General features: G+C 41.9%; 1 protein-coding gene across 2 annotated transcripts; it reads right to left on the minus strand.

Annotated features, from left to right (window-relative positions):
- Window positions 1-1,384: 1,384 nt before the first annotated feature.
- On the minus strand, window positions 1,385-10,160 carry LOC129009515 (endogenous retrovirus group K member 19 Rec protein-like). Of its 2 annotated transcripts, none has more exons than XM_054442542.2 (2): window positions 9,623-10,160; window positions 1,385-2,288 (listed from the first exon to the last, which is right to left on the minus strand). In XM_054442542.2, exons 1-2 carry the CDS (start codon window positions 9,771-9,773, stop codon window positions 2,152-2,154), a joined length of 288 nt encoding a protein of 95 aa, XP_054298517.1. In that variant the 5' UTR covers window positions 9,774-10,160; the 3' UTR covers window positions 1,385-2,151. The 2 variants fall into 2 exon arrangements, with proteins under 2 accessions (XP_054298517.1, XP_054298516.1); XM_054442541.1 differs by lacking the exon at window positions 9,623-10,160 and adding an exon at window positions 3,988-4,291 and having other exon boundaries at window positions 2,235-2,288.
- Between the last annotated feature and the right edge of the window lie 3,737 nt (window positions 10,161-13,897).

Here is a 13,897-nt window from a genome sequence, read left to right on the forward strand (position 1 = left end):
AATCACTTGAACCCGGGAGGCGGAGGTTGCAGTGAGCTGAGACTGTGCCATTGCACTCCAGCCTGGGCAACAAGAGCAGAGCTCTGTCTCAAAAACAAACAAACATTTGCTTTTTTGTTTTTAACATTACTATTTTACTAATGGCACAATACTCCCCCATTTACCACAAATGATAGATTTTCTGTCACGTTTTCTTCCATTCCATGTAAAGCCATTTGTCTCCTCCATCAAATTATTTTACTGCTAATACTGCATTGTAATCTTTTACCTCTAGTTTTGTATGAATTTAACAGCCTTAAATAATTGCATGGAGTGATACAACTTATTTATTATTAGAAAATGCTTGTTAATGAACCACATGCAGTCATTTTTGAAATTGTAAATGGCATTAACAATTTTTCTTCTTTTCTTTTTTTTACTTCTTTTTAAAATAACTTGGGTACTCTCTTTTCTTTATTCTTGCCAACCATATATATTAGTGAAAACCTATGCGGGAAGTGGCAATTTGGTCTCCTCTTCCTCCTATACTTGTTAGTTATTTGAATAACGTGATTTGAGTTATTTCTAATTCTGGCTGTATTCTCTTGGGTTCCCACAGACATACACCCTGAGAAAGGATATGAAAGCAAGTATTAATAATTCACTGGGAGGTGATCTCAGGAAACACTGGTGGAGGAATGGCGACGTGAGATAAGGATGGAAGGGAAAGGCAGTTAAGAAAAGGGTGAGATATCAATCCCGCTGCCACTGTGAGCAACTGTAGCTGCATCTTGCTGCAGAACCCTGGGAATCAGTGTAGAGAGCATGACCCAGAGTTACCCACAAGATGAGTGAGGGAGCTGGTTATGAACTGCTGGGGGAGTGTTACAGTTCAGGCTGCCAGAGCAAACCTTGTCATGGAAATCAGCCAGGCATACAATACAGAGTCAGGAGTAGGGATGGAGGCACTGACGATGGCAGGCACAAACACAATGCAAAATTTTCATCATCAACTCTATGTTTTATATGCTTTGAGAGATTTAGATAACTGGCATCAACTTGTTTACCAGAGAAGAGTTGAAGAGTGAGACAATTTAGGAGGCTTGAGATAGTCCAGGTGGCAGCTTAGACTTGATTGTACGGAAATAAAGACCACCTACTGGAGAACAAATAAAGACTATCTATTCAGAGCTTGCTATATAGCAAGAGAGACAGCCACCATCATGTGCATTTGGTAAAAACTCAAAGTTGAAGGGGGTGGGTCGCCCCTCCACACCTGTGGGTGTTTCTCGTTGGGTGGAACGAGAGACTTGGAAAAGAAAAAGACACAGAGACAAAGTATAGAGAAAGAAATAAGGGGACCCAGGGGACCAGCGTTCAGCATATGGAGGATCCCCCTGGCTTCTGAGTTCCCTTAGTATTTATTGATTATTCGTTGGTGTTTTTCAGAGAGGGGGATGTGTCATGGTCACAAGACAATAGTGGGGAGAGGGTCAGCAGACAAACACGTGAACAAAGGTCTTTGCATCATAGACAAGGTAAAGAATCAAGTGCTGTGCTTTAGATATGCATAGACATAAACATCTCAATGCTTTGTTAAGCAGTATTGCTGCCCGCATGTCTCACCTCCAGCCCTAAGGCGGTTTTTCCCTATCTCAGTAGATGGAACGTACAATCGGGTTTTATACCGAGACATTCCATTGCCCAGGGACGGGCAGGAGACAGATGCCTTCCTCTTGTCTCAACTGCAAGAGGCATACCTTCCTCTTATACTAATCCTTCTCAGCACAGACCATTTACGGGTGTCGGGCTGGGGGACGGTCAGGTCTTTCCCTTCCCACGAGGCCATATTTCAGACTATCACATCGGGAGAAACCTTGGACAATACCTGGCTTTCCTAGGCAGAGGTCCCTGCGGCCTTCCACAGTTTTTGTGTCCCTGGGTACTTGAGATTAGGGAGTGGTGATGACTCGTAAGGAGCATGCTGCCTTCAAGCATTTGTTTAACAAAGCACATCTTGCACAACCCTTAATCCATTTAACCCTGAGTTTGACACAGCACATGTTTCAGAGAGCACGGGGTTGGGGGTGAGGTCACAGATTAACAGCATCTCAAGGCAGAAGAATTTTTCTTAATGCAGAACAAAATGGAGTCTCTTATGTCTACTTCTTTCTACACAGACATATTAACAATCTGATCTCTCTTGCTTTTCCCCACATTTCCCCCTTTTCTTTTTGACAAAACCGCCATCGTCATCATGGCCCATTCTCGATGGTCATCTCTTCGGAGCTGTTGGGTGCACCTGCAGACTAACAACAGACAAAACAGGCACACAAGGATTAATATGAAATTTATAATTGTAGTACTTCCAATGGTCTTAACCCAAGTGACAGGGTTAAGATTTGCGAGGCCATCAGCAACTCCTGTAATTGCCTTAGTTCCTGGCACCAAATTTAAATGGGCTTTTGATGCTTCGAAAATTTGTTCTTTTAATTTGGAAATGTCTAAAGTGAGATTATCTTCTCTTCCTTGTAGATGGCGTCTAACCATAGCCCAGTGATGCCCAGACTCATTATAAATTTGGGGTGTAATACAAAAATCTGACGTATTCCAGTCACATTGTAACTGGAAACAATGTTCTAAGCTCATGAGTTTGTCTCCCGTCCAAATGACAGTTTGTCTAAGATCATTAATTTGATTTGCCAATTTTTGATCAATACCAGATTGTGAATTCCACAGTCTTGTAGAATTTTTTTGCTAATCATTAACAAAGTTTACTGACTGAACAGAAGAGTGTAACACAACTCCTGCTACAGCAGCCGTAGCTGTGACTGCAATTAATCCCATAATCACTGCAATTAAAGTAAAAATGAATCTTTTGGATCTATTTAAAACACCTTTTAATACTTCAGTCAAAATATGGATGGATGGCGAGGCCTCCCACGGTCGGTCCATGGACACAGGGATCCACACGCCTTCTCTTGCTCTCACCAGCAGAATACAGTGCTGCCAATTAAAAGTTGAATCAATGCAAGTAAACAATCTGCAATTTTCACAGGTTATAGTTTGGGAGTCTGGTTTAATAACTATATTTCCTACAACCAGCATATAAGGGGGCTTTACGCAACTTTGTAAAGGAACCGTTAGACTGGAATTTAGTTCGATAGTATAAAATGGCTTACAGTCTCTTGTTTCTAAAGTTTGATTTCTAGACCAAATCCTAATGCGGTGTGAGGCCACAGTAAGCCTCCACAATTCTGGATGTTCAGGACCAGAGACAGGACTTATTATTTTTGGTCTTGGGGTAGAGATTCCTTTTTCTTCCCATTCCCAAGGGTAGAAAGACTGTAATTTTTTATGCTTATATTTGTCTAGACTTTCTGTTAAGTCGCTATCAACAGCTGGACTCACTTGTGCACTTGGACACAACTGAGTTTGTCCTGAGCAATTGTGGTAGAATTGACCTCGAGGTGCCCAATCTATAATAGTTCCGAATTCATTGTTTTGTAATATAACCGCACTATTGACCACACATTCTTCCCAAACTAAGGCTTCTGTATTTTTTGATCCTTTGGGAATTTCCTTGGGGCAAGGTTTCCCTTTAGGTCTAAATTTTAATGATCTTTGATAAGAAAAGTCTTGTAAATAATTTACCCGTGGCCTGAGTGACATCCCGCTTACCATGTGATAAGTGAATCTACTGTTAGGACTGACAGTAGGTACTTCTACCAACCAATTTTGGACTGCAGGCATTAAGCATCCTGGTCCTCTCCCTAGGCAAATAGGAGGATAATGATACCCAATGGAAATATTTATCATCATCCCTTCTTCTTCAGGTTTGGCAGGGCAGCGATCATCTGTGGGGCCAGGTACCCATACACTATCATTAACATATACTTCTATAGGATTAGCCATCCATGTGACTGCCCGAATTAAGGGCAGGAAAGGCACATAGGCCCAGTAGGTATAATTAGCTGCAGCTGCTCCTGCAGGCATAGGGAGACTTACCACCATTGATACAATCATCAAGGCTGCAAGCAGCATACGCTCTGGAGTTTGTGTCACCTTTGTGTTCTCTAGACATTTTGTAGCTAACTGCATCAGCTTCTTTAGTTGTGCCCAAGTCGGCAGCTCTGCCTTCTTGGTGGATGGCAATTTCATCTGTTTTTCTGACATCACTATTTTGTTCATCTTGTGAGTCGATGGTGCTCGATTGCGGTGTCTCCGTCTCCGCGGAGGTGCTTTTCTTTGCATCTCCGATGGGTTCATTGTAGAACTTCAAATGTCTAGTGGGTATCCAAACAGGAAGCTGATTTTCTCCTGGTCAAACACAAGCAAAACCTCTCCCCCACGTTATCACCTTCCCTATTTCCCATGTCTTATTTTTATTATCTTTCCACCAAATCAGTTTTCCTTCATGTGGGCTGTTCTTTTTACCAGTAAGATGTTGTTCTGCAGAAGTAGTAGTCTGATTTTTATAAATGTTTTAAAAATTTAAAGTATAGAGTGCTAGATTAAGTTGCATCTGAGGAGTGGTACACTCCTTACTGTCTCCCCCTTCTTTTTGTTTAACTAATTGAGTTTTGAGTGTTCTATTAGTTCTTTTGACTATGGCCTGTCCTTTGGAATTATAAGGAATTCCTGTTTTATGTGAAATTTTCCACTGATTTAAGAATTTTTGGAAAGATTTACTACAATATCCAGGTCCATTGTCAGTTTTGATTTTTTCTGGAACTCCCATTACAGCAAAACAAGACAATAAATGTTTTTTAACATGGGAAGTACTTTCTCCTGTTTGGCAAGTTGCCCATATGAAATGTGAATAAGTATCAACTGTTACATGAACATATGATAATCTTCCAAATGAAGGTACATGCGTGACATCCATTTGCCGTAATGCATTAGGACACAGACCTCTGGGATGAACTCCTGTCTCTTGAGTGGGCAGGTGTAAGACTTGACACTGGGTGCAATGTTGTACAATATTTTTTGCCTGTTTCCATGTGACATCAAATTTGTTTTTTAATCCTGCTGCATTTACATGAGTCAAAGCATGAAGTTCTTGTGCTTTTATGAATGCAGAGGATACCAGTAAGTCAGTTTGTTCATTTGCTTTAGTCAACGGCCCTGGTAAATTACTGTGTGCTCAAATATGAGTAATATAAAATGGGAAATTTCTTTTTCTTACAGTTTGTTGTAATAAATTGAATAGCTGGTTTAATTGATCATCCATGCTATATTTGATTAGAGCTGTCTCAACATCCCTTGTAGCCTGTACTACGTATGCAGAATCTGATATAATATTGATAGGTTGGTCAAAATCTTGTAACACTGTAATGACTGCAACCAACTCTGCTCTTTGAGCCGATTGATATGGAGTTTTGATTACTCGTTCTTTTGGCCCTGTGTAAGCCGCTTTTCCATTGCTGGAACCATCAGTAAATACTGTTAGAACATTTTGTAAAGGTTTCCGTCTGGTAATTTTAGGTAGAATCCAAGTAGTCAATTTCAAAAATTGGAAGATTTTTGTTTTTGGGTAATGATTACCAATAATTCCCACAAAATTAGCAAGGCCAATTTGCCATGTACCAGAATTGATAAAGGCTTGCCTAATTTGTTCCTTGGTTAAAGGGACAACTATTTTGTCTGGGTCATTTCCACATAATTTTATTATTCGTAATCTTATCTGACCAATTAATGTGGCTATTTGATCTAAGTACAATGTAAAAGTCTTAACTGTACTGTGAGGAAGGAATGACCACTCCACAAGATCAGTATTTTGAATAATGATGCCTGTTGGAGAATGTGCAGTGGCAAAAATCAAAAGTTGGGGTGGGGCTAAGGGATCTATTCTATTTATCTGTGCTGACTGAATTTTCTCTTCCACTAATTTAATTTCTTTTGTTGCCTCTGGGGTTAACATTCTCTCACTATTTAAGTCTGAGTCTCCTCTTAAGATAGAGAACAAATTTGACATGGCATAAGTAGGAATGCCTATAGTTGGCCGAATCCAATTAATATCTCCTAGCAATTTTTGAAAATCATTTAGTGTTTTTAATGTGTCTTTTCTTATTTCTATTTTTTGTGGCTTAATTTTTCTATTTTTTATTTGCATCCCTAAATAATGAAAAGGAGTAGAGGTTTGGATCTTATCAGACACTATTGTTAGTCCTGCGTTGGCAACCTCTGCTTGCAGAAATGTATAACAGTCAATTAGTTTATCTCTCGTTTCTGCAGCACATAAAACATCATCAGTGTAATGAATAATATAACAGTCTGAAAACTTGTTTCTAACTGGCTGAAGAGCTCGACCTACAAAAGTCTGACAAATAGTTGGACTATTAAACATTCCTTGAGGTAACACTTTCCACTGAAACCTGGTGGCTGGTTCTTTATTATTTATGGCTGGTATAGTAAAGGCAAATTTTTCTCAATCCTGCTCCACCCGAGGGATGGTAAAAAACAATCCTTTAGATCAATTATAATTAAGGGCCAGTTTTTTGGGATCATGGCCGGAGAGGGCAACCAGGGTTGGAGAGGCCCCATGGGTTGAATTACGGCATTTATGGCCCTTAAGTCAGTTAACATATGCCATTTGCCAGATTTCTTCTGAATTACAAACACAGGAGAATTCCAAGGCGAGAATGAAGGCTCAATATGTCCTTTTTTTAACTGTTCATTTGCTAATAAACGTAAAGCCTCCAGTTTTTGTTTTGGTAGCGGCCACTGATTTACCCATACTGGTTTTTCTGTCTTCCAAGTTAATGGTATGGGTTTTGGAGGCTCTACAGTGGCCGCCCCTAAAAAGGATACCCTATTCCTTTTCTTTCTTGATTTATTTTAGTCTCAATTGGAACTTTAATGCCATCTCCATTTTTTCCTAGTCCCTTTTCTGGTATATATCCCATCTTGGTCATGATTTTTTGACTTGTGGGGCTATATAATGGAGCGGGCATAGTGATTTCCATACCCCATTGTTGTAATAAATCTCGACCCCACAGATTAAGAGGAATTGAAGTAATCATTGGCTGAACAGTACTTTCTTGATTATCTGGCCCTAAACAATGTAAAATCTTCGTACTTTGGTACACTTCTGAGGCTGTGCCTATGCCACCAAGTCCTGTGACAGCCTTTTGTTTAGGCCAATTTTTTGGCCACTGATTTAAAGCAATGATAGAGACATCCGCTCCAGTGTCTACTAACCCTTCAAACTGTTTTCCTTGAATAATGACCTTACACACAGGCCTGTTCTCTGAGACCTGACTTGCCCAATATGCAGCCTTTCCTGTCAGATCAGTGCTTCCAAACCCTCCTGTTCTTTTTATCTCAATATTTTCAACCTTAATATATGGCAGGAGTAATAATTGAGCAATCTTGTCTCCTGGACTGGCACTCCAAGAAATTGAAGAGCTAATAACCAATTGAATTTCGCCTTTATAGTCTGAATCAACCACACCAGTATGAATTTGAACTCCCTTTAGATTTAGACTTGATCTTCCCAAGATTAGTCCTACAGTCCCCTCAGGCAGCGGGCCATATACCCCTGTGGGGATTTTTTGTGGGGGGCTCCCCTGGAAGCAGAGAGACTGCTTGTATAGTACATAAGTCTACTGCTGCACTGCCACTTGTGGCAGGGGACAATTGTTGTATTGTGGTAACTGGCTTATTCCCTGAAACACTTGGGACAGTGGGGGTTGTTGTCTCTGAAAACCCTGAGGAACAAAGGGCTGAATTGGGAATGCCCCAGTTTGTTGTGGGGCCTGAGGCTGGCCCATTTGCTCATTTCCCGACAATGGTTGCCCATTTTTATCAAATTTAGAATGACATTGACTAGCCCAATGTTTTCCTTTTTTACATCTTGGACATAAGTCAGGTGGCTCTCTACCTGTAGTTGTAGTCACTTGAATAGTTATATTCTGTTTATTTGAGACTGGGCAATTCTTAAATGACCAATTTGACCACAATTATAACATTTCCCTTTAAATGTTCTAACTTGTCCTCCTAAAACGACTCCCACTATTGCTTGAGTCATAAGCGTAGCTTTATGCATAGCTCCTCCAATTCCATCACAGGCTTTTACATACTTTGAGATTACATCTGATCCTGCAGGAATCTTTCGTTTCAATGGCTTAATGGCTGATTGACACTCAGGATTGGCGTTTTCGTATGCCATCAACTCCACTATGACCTTATGGGCTTTTTCATTGGCAATTGACTTTTGAGCAACATCTTGGAGCCTTGCCACAAAATCAGGGTAGGGCTCTTTCGAACCTTGTCTTACTGTATTAAATGAGGGGCAGGCAGTTCCTGGGTCTTGGATTTTTTCCCAGGCTCTAAGACAGATAGCTCTAACTTGCTCAATGGCCTCATTTTGCATTAATGCTTGTTGACTAATGGTGCTCCAATTTTGACCTGTTCCCAATACTTGATCTGCATCTGTGTTAACTGGAGGATTGGCAGCCCTATTTCTTCGGACCTGTTCTTGTGCCCCATCAATCCACCAAGTCTTAAATTGTAAAAATTGAGAGGGTGAGAGAGACGATTTTGCCAGAATCTCCCAACCATAAGGAATGAGTCTATGTCCATGAGCAATGGAATCTAATAGTGTCCTCATATAAGGGGAGTTGGATCCATACTGTTTTACTCCCTCTTTCATATCTTTTAGCATTTTTATTGAAAAAGACTTGTATCTGGCCTCAACTGTGAGAGGCTCTCCCTCTTGGGCTCCTTCTCCAGGTGCCATCAGCTCTAACATTACTGGGAATTGCTATGCCTCAGTATCTCCTTCCTTTCTTGATTTATCAATAATTTCATGTAATTCACTACCCTGTCTACTAGGTGGTGCCATAGGATTAAGTCTCCTAGTGGGCAGCTGAGGTTAAGGCGCCCTGCCCTGTGGTGCTGGGGGCATTCCTGGACATCCATACTGACTTTCTGGGGGTGGCCGATACTGAAGTTCGGCCGGCGGCCAGTATTGATAAGCTACTGGTGGTTGGGTCTTATTTTCTCTAACCTGCATTGGAGGTTGTAATGCTACGGGCATCTGACCTATTGGAAGAGGACTTGGCCCTCGTGGTTTAGACTCTGATGGCCCCACTGATTCTGGACCTTTTTCTTCTAATTTTAATGTTTCAGGATATATCACCTCCTGTAATTGATTATAGTCAACACTTTGCGTTGACTGAGCCATTACCGGCTCTGCTACATATTCGCAATGTAAACTTTCCGTTTCCTTTTGGGATTTTCTCCCTGTATTTTCTTTACAATCTATTACACAGCTTCCAGGGGCATCAGAAACTGAAACACTATCTTCTTCTGTTTGAAATGGTTCTAAAGCTGCTTTAATAATGGCCCAATCATTCCATACTGTAAGTGGAATGATATTACCCTTCCTACCTGCTTGTTTTAGTTCCTTACCAATTCTTTTCCAATCTTTTAGATCTAAAGTTCCTTGTTCTGGGAACTATGGGCAAAATTGTTCTGTTATTTGAAATAGCTTGATTAGATTTTTTGTAGATACTTTAACTCCCCCTCTTTTTAAAAGAATTTTAATAAAGCTGAGATAAGAGGCATATTTACTTTTAGTTTTACTTTTAGTTTGCCCCATTATCACCCTAGCTTTCTTCTGAGTGCGCAAGCTTACCATAAGGCTGACTGCAGACGTACTCGGGATCTCTCGTTGACTTGTCCTCAATGACCACGCTCGAGCGTACCTTCACCCTAGAGAAAAGCCCCACGTTGGGCGCCAGATGAAGGGGGTGGGTCGCCCCTCCACACCTGTGGGTGTTTCTCATTGGGTGGAACGAGAGACTTGGAAAAGAAAAAGACACAGAGACAAAGTATAGAGAAAGAAATAAGGAGACCCAGGGGACCAGCGTTCAGCATATGGAGGATCCCCCTGGCTTCTGAGTTCCCTTAGTATTTATTGATTATTTGTCGGTGTTTTTCAGAGAAGGGGATGTGTCATGGTCACAAGACAATAGTGGGGAGAGGGTCAGCAGACAAACACGTGAACAAAGGTCTTTGCATCATAGACAAGGTAAAGAATCAAGTGCTGTGCTTTAGATATGCATAGACATAAACATCTCAATGCTTTGTTAAGCAGTATTGCTGCCCGCATGTCTCACCTCCAGCCCTAAGGCGGTTTTTCCCTATCTCAGTAGATGGAACGTACAATCGGGTTTTATACCAAGACATTCCATTGCCCAGCGACGGGCAGGAGACAGATGCCTTCCTCTTGTCTCAACTGCAAGAGGCATGCCTTCCTCTTATACTAATCCTCCTCAGCACAGACCCTTTACGGGTGTCGGGCTGGGGGACGGTCAGGTCTTTCCCTTCCCACGAGGCCATATTTCAGACTATCACATGGGGAGAAACCTTGGACAATACCTGGCTTTCCTAGGCAGAGGTCCCTGCGGCCTTCTGCAGTTTTTGTGTCCCTGGGTACTTGAGATTAGGGAGTGGTGATGACTCGTAAGGAGCATGCTGCCTTCAAGCATTTGTTTAACAAAGCACATCTTGCACAACCCTTAATCCATTTAACCCTGAGTTTGACACAGCACATGTTTCAGAGAGCACGGGGTTGGGGGTAAGGTCACAGATTAACAGCATCTCAAGGCAGAATTTTTCTTAATACAGAACAAAATGGAGTCTCTTATGTCTACTTCTTTCTACACAGACATATTAACAATCTGATCTCTCTTGCTTTTCCCCACACAAAGTCAAGCAGACGACTGCGAAAAGTTGATAGTGGAAAAAGCAAAAAGTTTCAGGTCTACCCTGATTGGAGGCTGTCAACCTGGGGAAGCTGTAGGCAGCTAACTAGAAGTGGCGCATCCTATAGGATTTGTTAGGGGTGCATACTTGGCTTTCTCTTGTTGGTCCTAAATTGGAAGGTGGGACAGAAATGAGAGAAGCTGGCAGTTATTTGAGACAGGGTCTCACTCTGTTACCCTGGCTGGAGTTGCAGTGGCACCATCATGGCTCACTGCATCCTCAGCCTCCTGGGCTCAAGCAGTCCTCCCACCTCAACCTCCCAAGTTGCTGGGACTACAGGCATGTGCCACCAAGCCTGGCTAATTTTATTTTTAATTTTTTATAGAGATGAGATCTCACTGTGTTGCCCAGGCTGGTCTCAAATTCCTGGGGTCAAGAAATCCTCCTTCCTTAGCCTCCTAAAGTGCTGGGATTATAGTCATGAGCCCCGTGACAGGCAAAGCTGGCAGCTATCAGGGCATACTTGAAACCTTCTCTTTTTCCACTATAAAAATTTCCCACTCCTCTGCCTGCCTTTGAGTCTTTGCCAAAACACAAGTTACTGTGACTGACGCTCTTGCTGTAGCAGGCTCTGGATAAATAGCCTTTGCTTGTTCTCGTTCGGTTGGTCTTTGTTTATGTCCATAGATCAAACCATTTTTACTTGCATCTTCTTGCTCCTGTCATATACTTGCTTTGTGCCAGCCATATGAAACTTCTCACTTTCCTTCAAATCAGCTTGCCAGTCCCTAGAATGTGCGAGCTGCTCATGTTGCTCATGTTGTATGTGTCCTCTATCTAGAAAACCCTTTTACTGCTTCTCCAGCTGACGGAAAAAATCCTACTCGCTTTACTCCAAAGCCCAGCTCAAGTATCACCTCATCTGTGAAGCATTTCCTAACTCTTCCAGGGAGAATTAATTAAGCCCTACTTCTGAGATCCTATTACACTTTACTCATGCTGGTAGCAGGACCCTATTGCAGTCATAGCTTTCAGGCCGTGTCTGCATCACCTGAGGACATGTCAACTCCTTTAGGGTAGCGGGACTTCATATTGCTCTTGACTCTTAGAAGATGCTCAGTAAATGTTTGTGAAATGAAGTTGAATAAAATCCTTACTCTCAAAACTCATTTTTGCTATATTCTATACAACCAAAGGTAAATGGGAAGACTGGTGGAAGTTTTCCTTGGACCGGCAAATCTTTCCCTTGTCCCATTTTTAAAAAACATAAACTGAGGCGGGCAGATCACGAGGTCAGGTGATTGAGACCATCCTGGCTAACATGGTGAAATCCCGTCTCTACTAAAAATACAAAAAAATTAGCCGGGCATGGTGGTGGGTGCCTGTAGTCCCAGCTACTCGGGAGGCTGAGGCAGGAGAATGGCATGAACCTGGGGGGCAGAGCTTGCAGTGAGCAGAGATGCGCCACTGCACTCAGCCTCGGTGACAGAGACAGACTCCATCTCAAAAAAAAAAAAAAAAAAAACATAAACAGGGTGTTGTTAATAGTGTTATCAAAATTAGCTGGGATGGGTTTGGTAGACTTGCACTTTGCACTTCTAGCTTCTATCATGGTCTCATATGGTGGTGTGTGAGACACCTGTGCTGTGAGCTCTCTCTCTCTCTCACTCTATTTTTTAGAGATAGGGTTTCACTATATTGCCAAGGCCAGCCTTGAACTCCTGGGCTGAAGTGATCTTCCTGCCTTAGCCTCCCAAGTACCTGGGACTACAGGCATGCAGCACTGTGCCAGGTTCAGGTTCATTTCAAATGGAAAAGACAATCTTTCTTCCTCTTCCCAATCCTTGCCAGACCTCATTTAACTAATAGCTTCCTTTTCAAGGACTGCAGGCAGAAGCAGAGTGCTTGCTGTTACATGAAGTGTGCTCCAATGCTGGTGGCTTGGGACAATGAACTCATGCAGATCTCAGGTGATGGCAGGAGAAGTATTGGATGCTCCTGATCAGTTGGTACATCCGTATATGAAATACAGGAGGAAACAGGCTGGGCAGTCCTGCCCGCTGTACAAAGAAAGTGGTCGACACAGCAGGGGAATTTAAAGATCACCTCTAACTATCTCAGTTCTTAAGTGGCATCTTTAGTTGGGCCTAGGAATTAAATTGACACAAGGCAGATTAACAGAAGAAAAGCACACAAGTTTTATTAATTTTTACCTGTACAAAGGGACACTTACAAGAGAGTGAACACCTGAGGAAATGCCCAAAGCGGAAAGCTTTTCTACTTTTTAGATAAAGAATGATAAATCTGTGAAGAAAGGACTGGACAAAGGGATCCAGGTTGGGGACAGTAAATTCTAGGGGAGTCACTAGGAGATTTATGGGGGGATGTACATCTAGTGGAAGATAAGGATTTATTAAGTAAGTTTATCTGTACAGGTCCATCTCAGCGGCAGTTCCCAGTCCCTGGCGATAAGGGTTATTTTCTTGCCCTGGTACTGGAAAGGCCTCCTCCTCAAAGGAATTTTTATGGCTTGCTACATGTAGGAAAGGACAGGTCAGAGAGCCCTTTCTGCAATTACAGTCTCTCAAGTACTTTCAGCTTGAAATAATCAGTACATCACATCAGCCAATTTTGGGGTGGCTCATCCTTAACTCCTGCAACACTTTTGCTTTAGTGGTTTTATCATTATATATTGTATAAATATATATATATAGTATACATCTATAACCATTTATTTATTATACTTACATTAATTTTTTTCCTATAGACTCTTTCAGCAAGAATAAGGTTTTTGTTGTTTTCGTTTTGAGAGGGAGTCTTGCTCTGTCACCCAGGCTGGAGTGCAGCAGCGTGATCTCAGCTCACTGCAACATCCGCCTAGCAGGTTCAAGTGACTCTCCTACCTCAGCCTCCCAAGTAGCTGGGACTACAAGCACCCACCACCATGCCCGGCTAATTTTTTGTATTTTTAGTAGAGACGGGGTTTCATCATGTTGGCCAGGCTGGTCTTGAACTCCTGACCTCCAGTGATCCGCCTGCCTCGGCCTCCCAAAGTGCTGGGATTACAGGCATGAGCCACCCCTCCCGGCCGCAATAATGTTTTTTTTAAGTTTTTTTTTGTTTTATTTTTGGCTTTTTGTAGGGTTTTTATTTATTTTGGTGGTTTTCTTTTCCTTTCTTTTTCTTTTCTTTTCTTTTTCAT

The sequence above is a fragment of the Pongo pygmaeus genome, chromosome 10, assembly GCF_028885625.2.
Source record: "Pongo pygmaeus isolate AG05252 chromosome 10, NHGRI_mPonPyg2-v2.0_pri, whole genome shotgun sequence".
NCBI classification, from domain to species: Eukaryota; Metazoa; Chordata; class Mammalia; order Primates; family Hominidae; genus Pongo; species Pongo pygmaeus.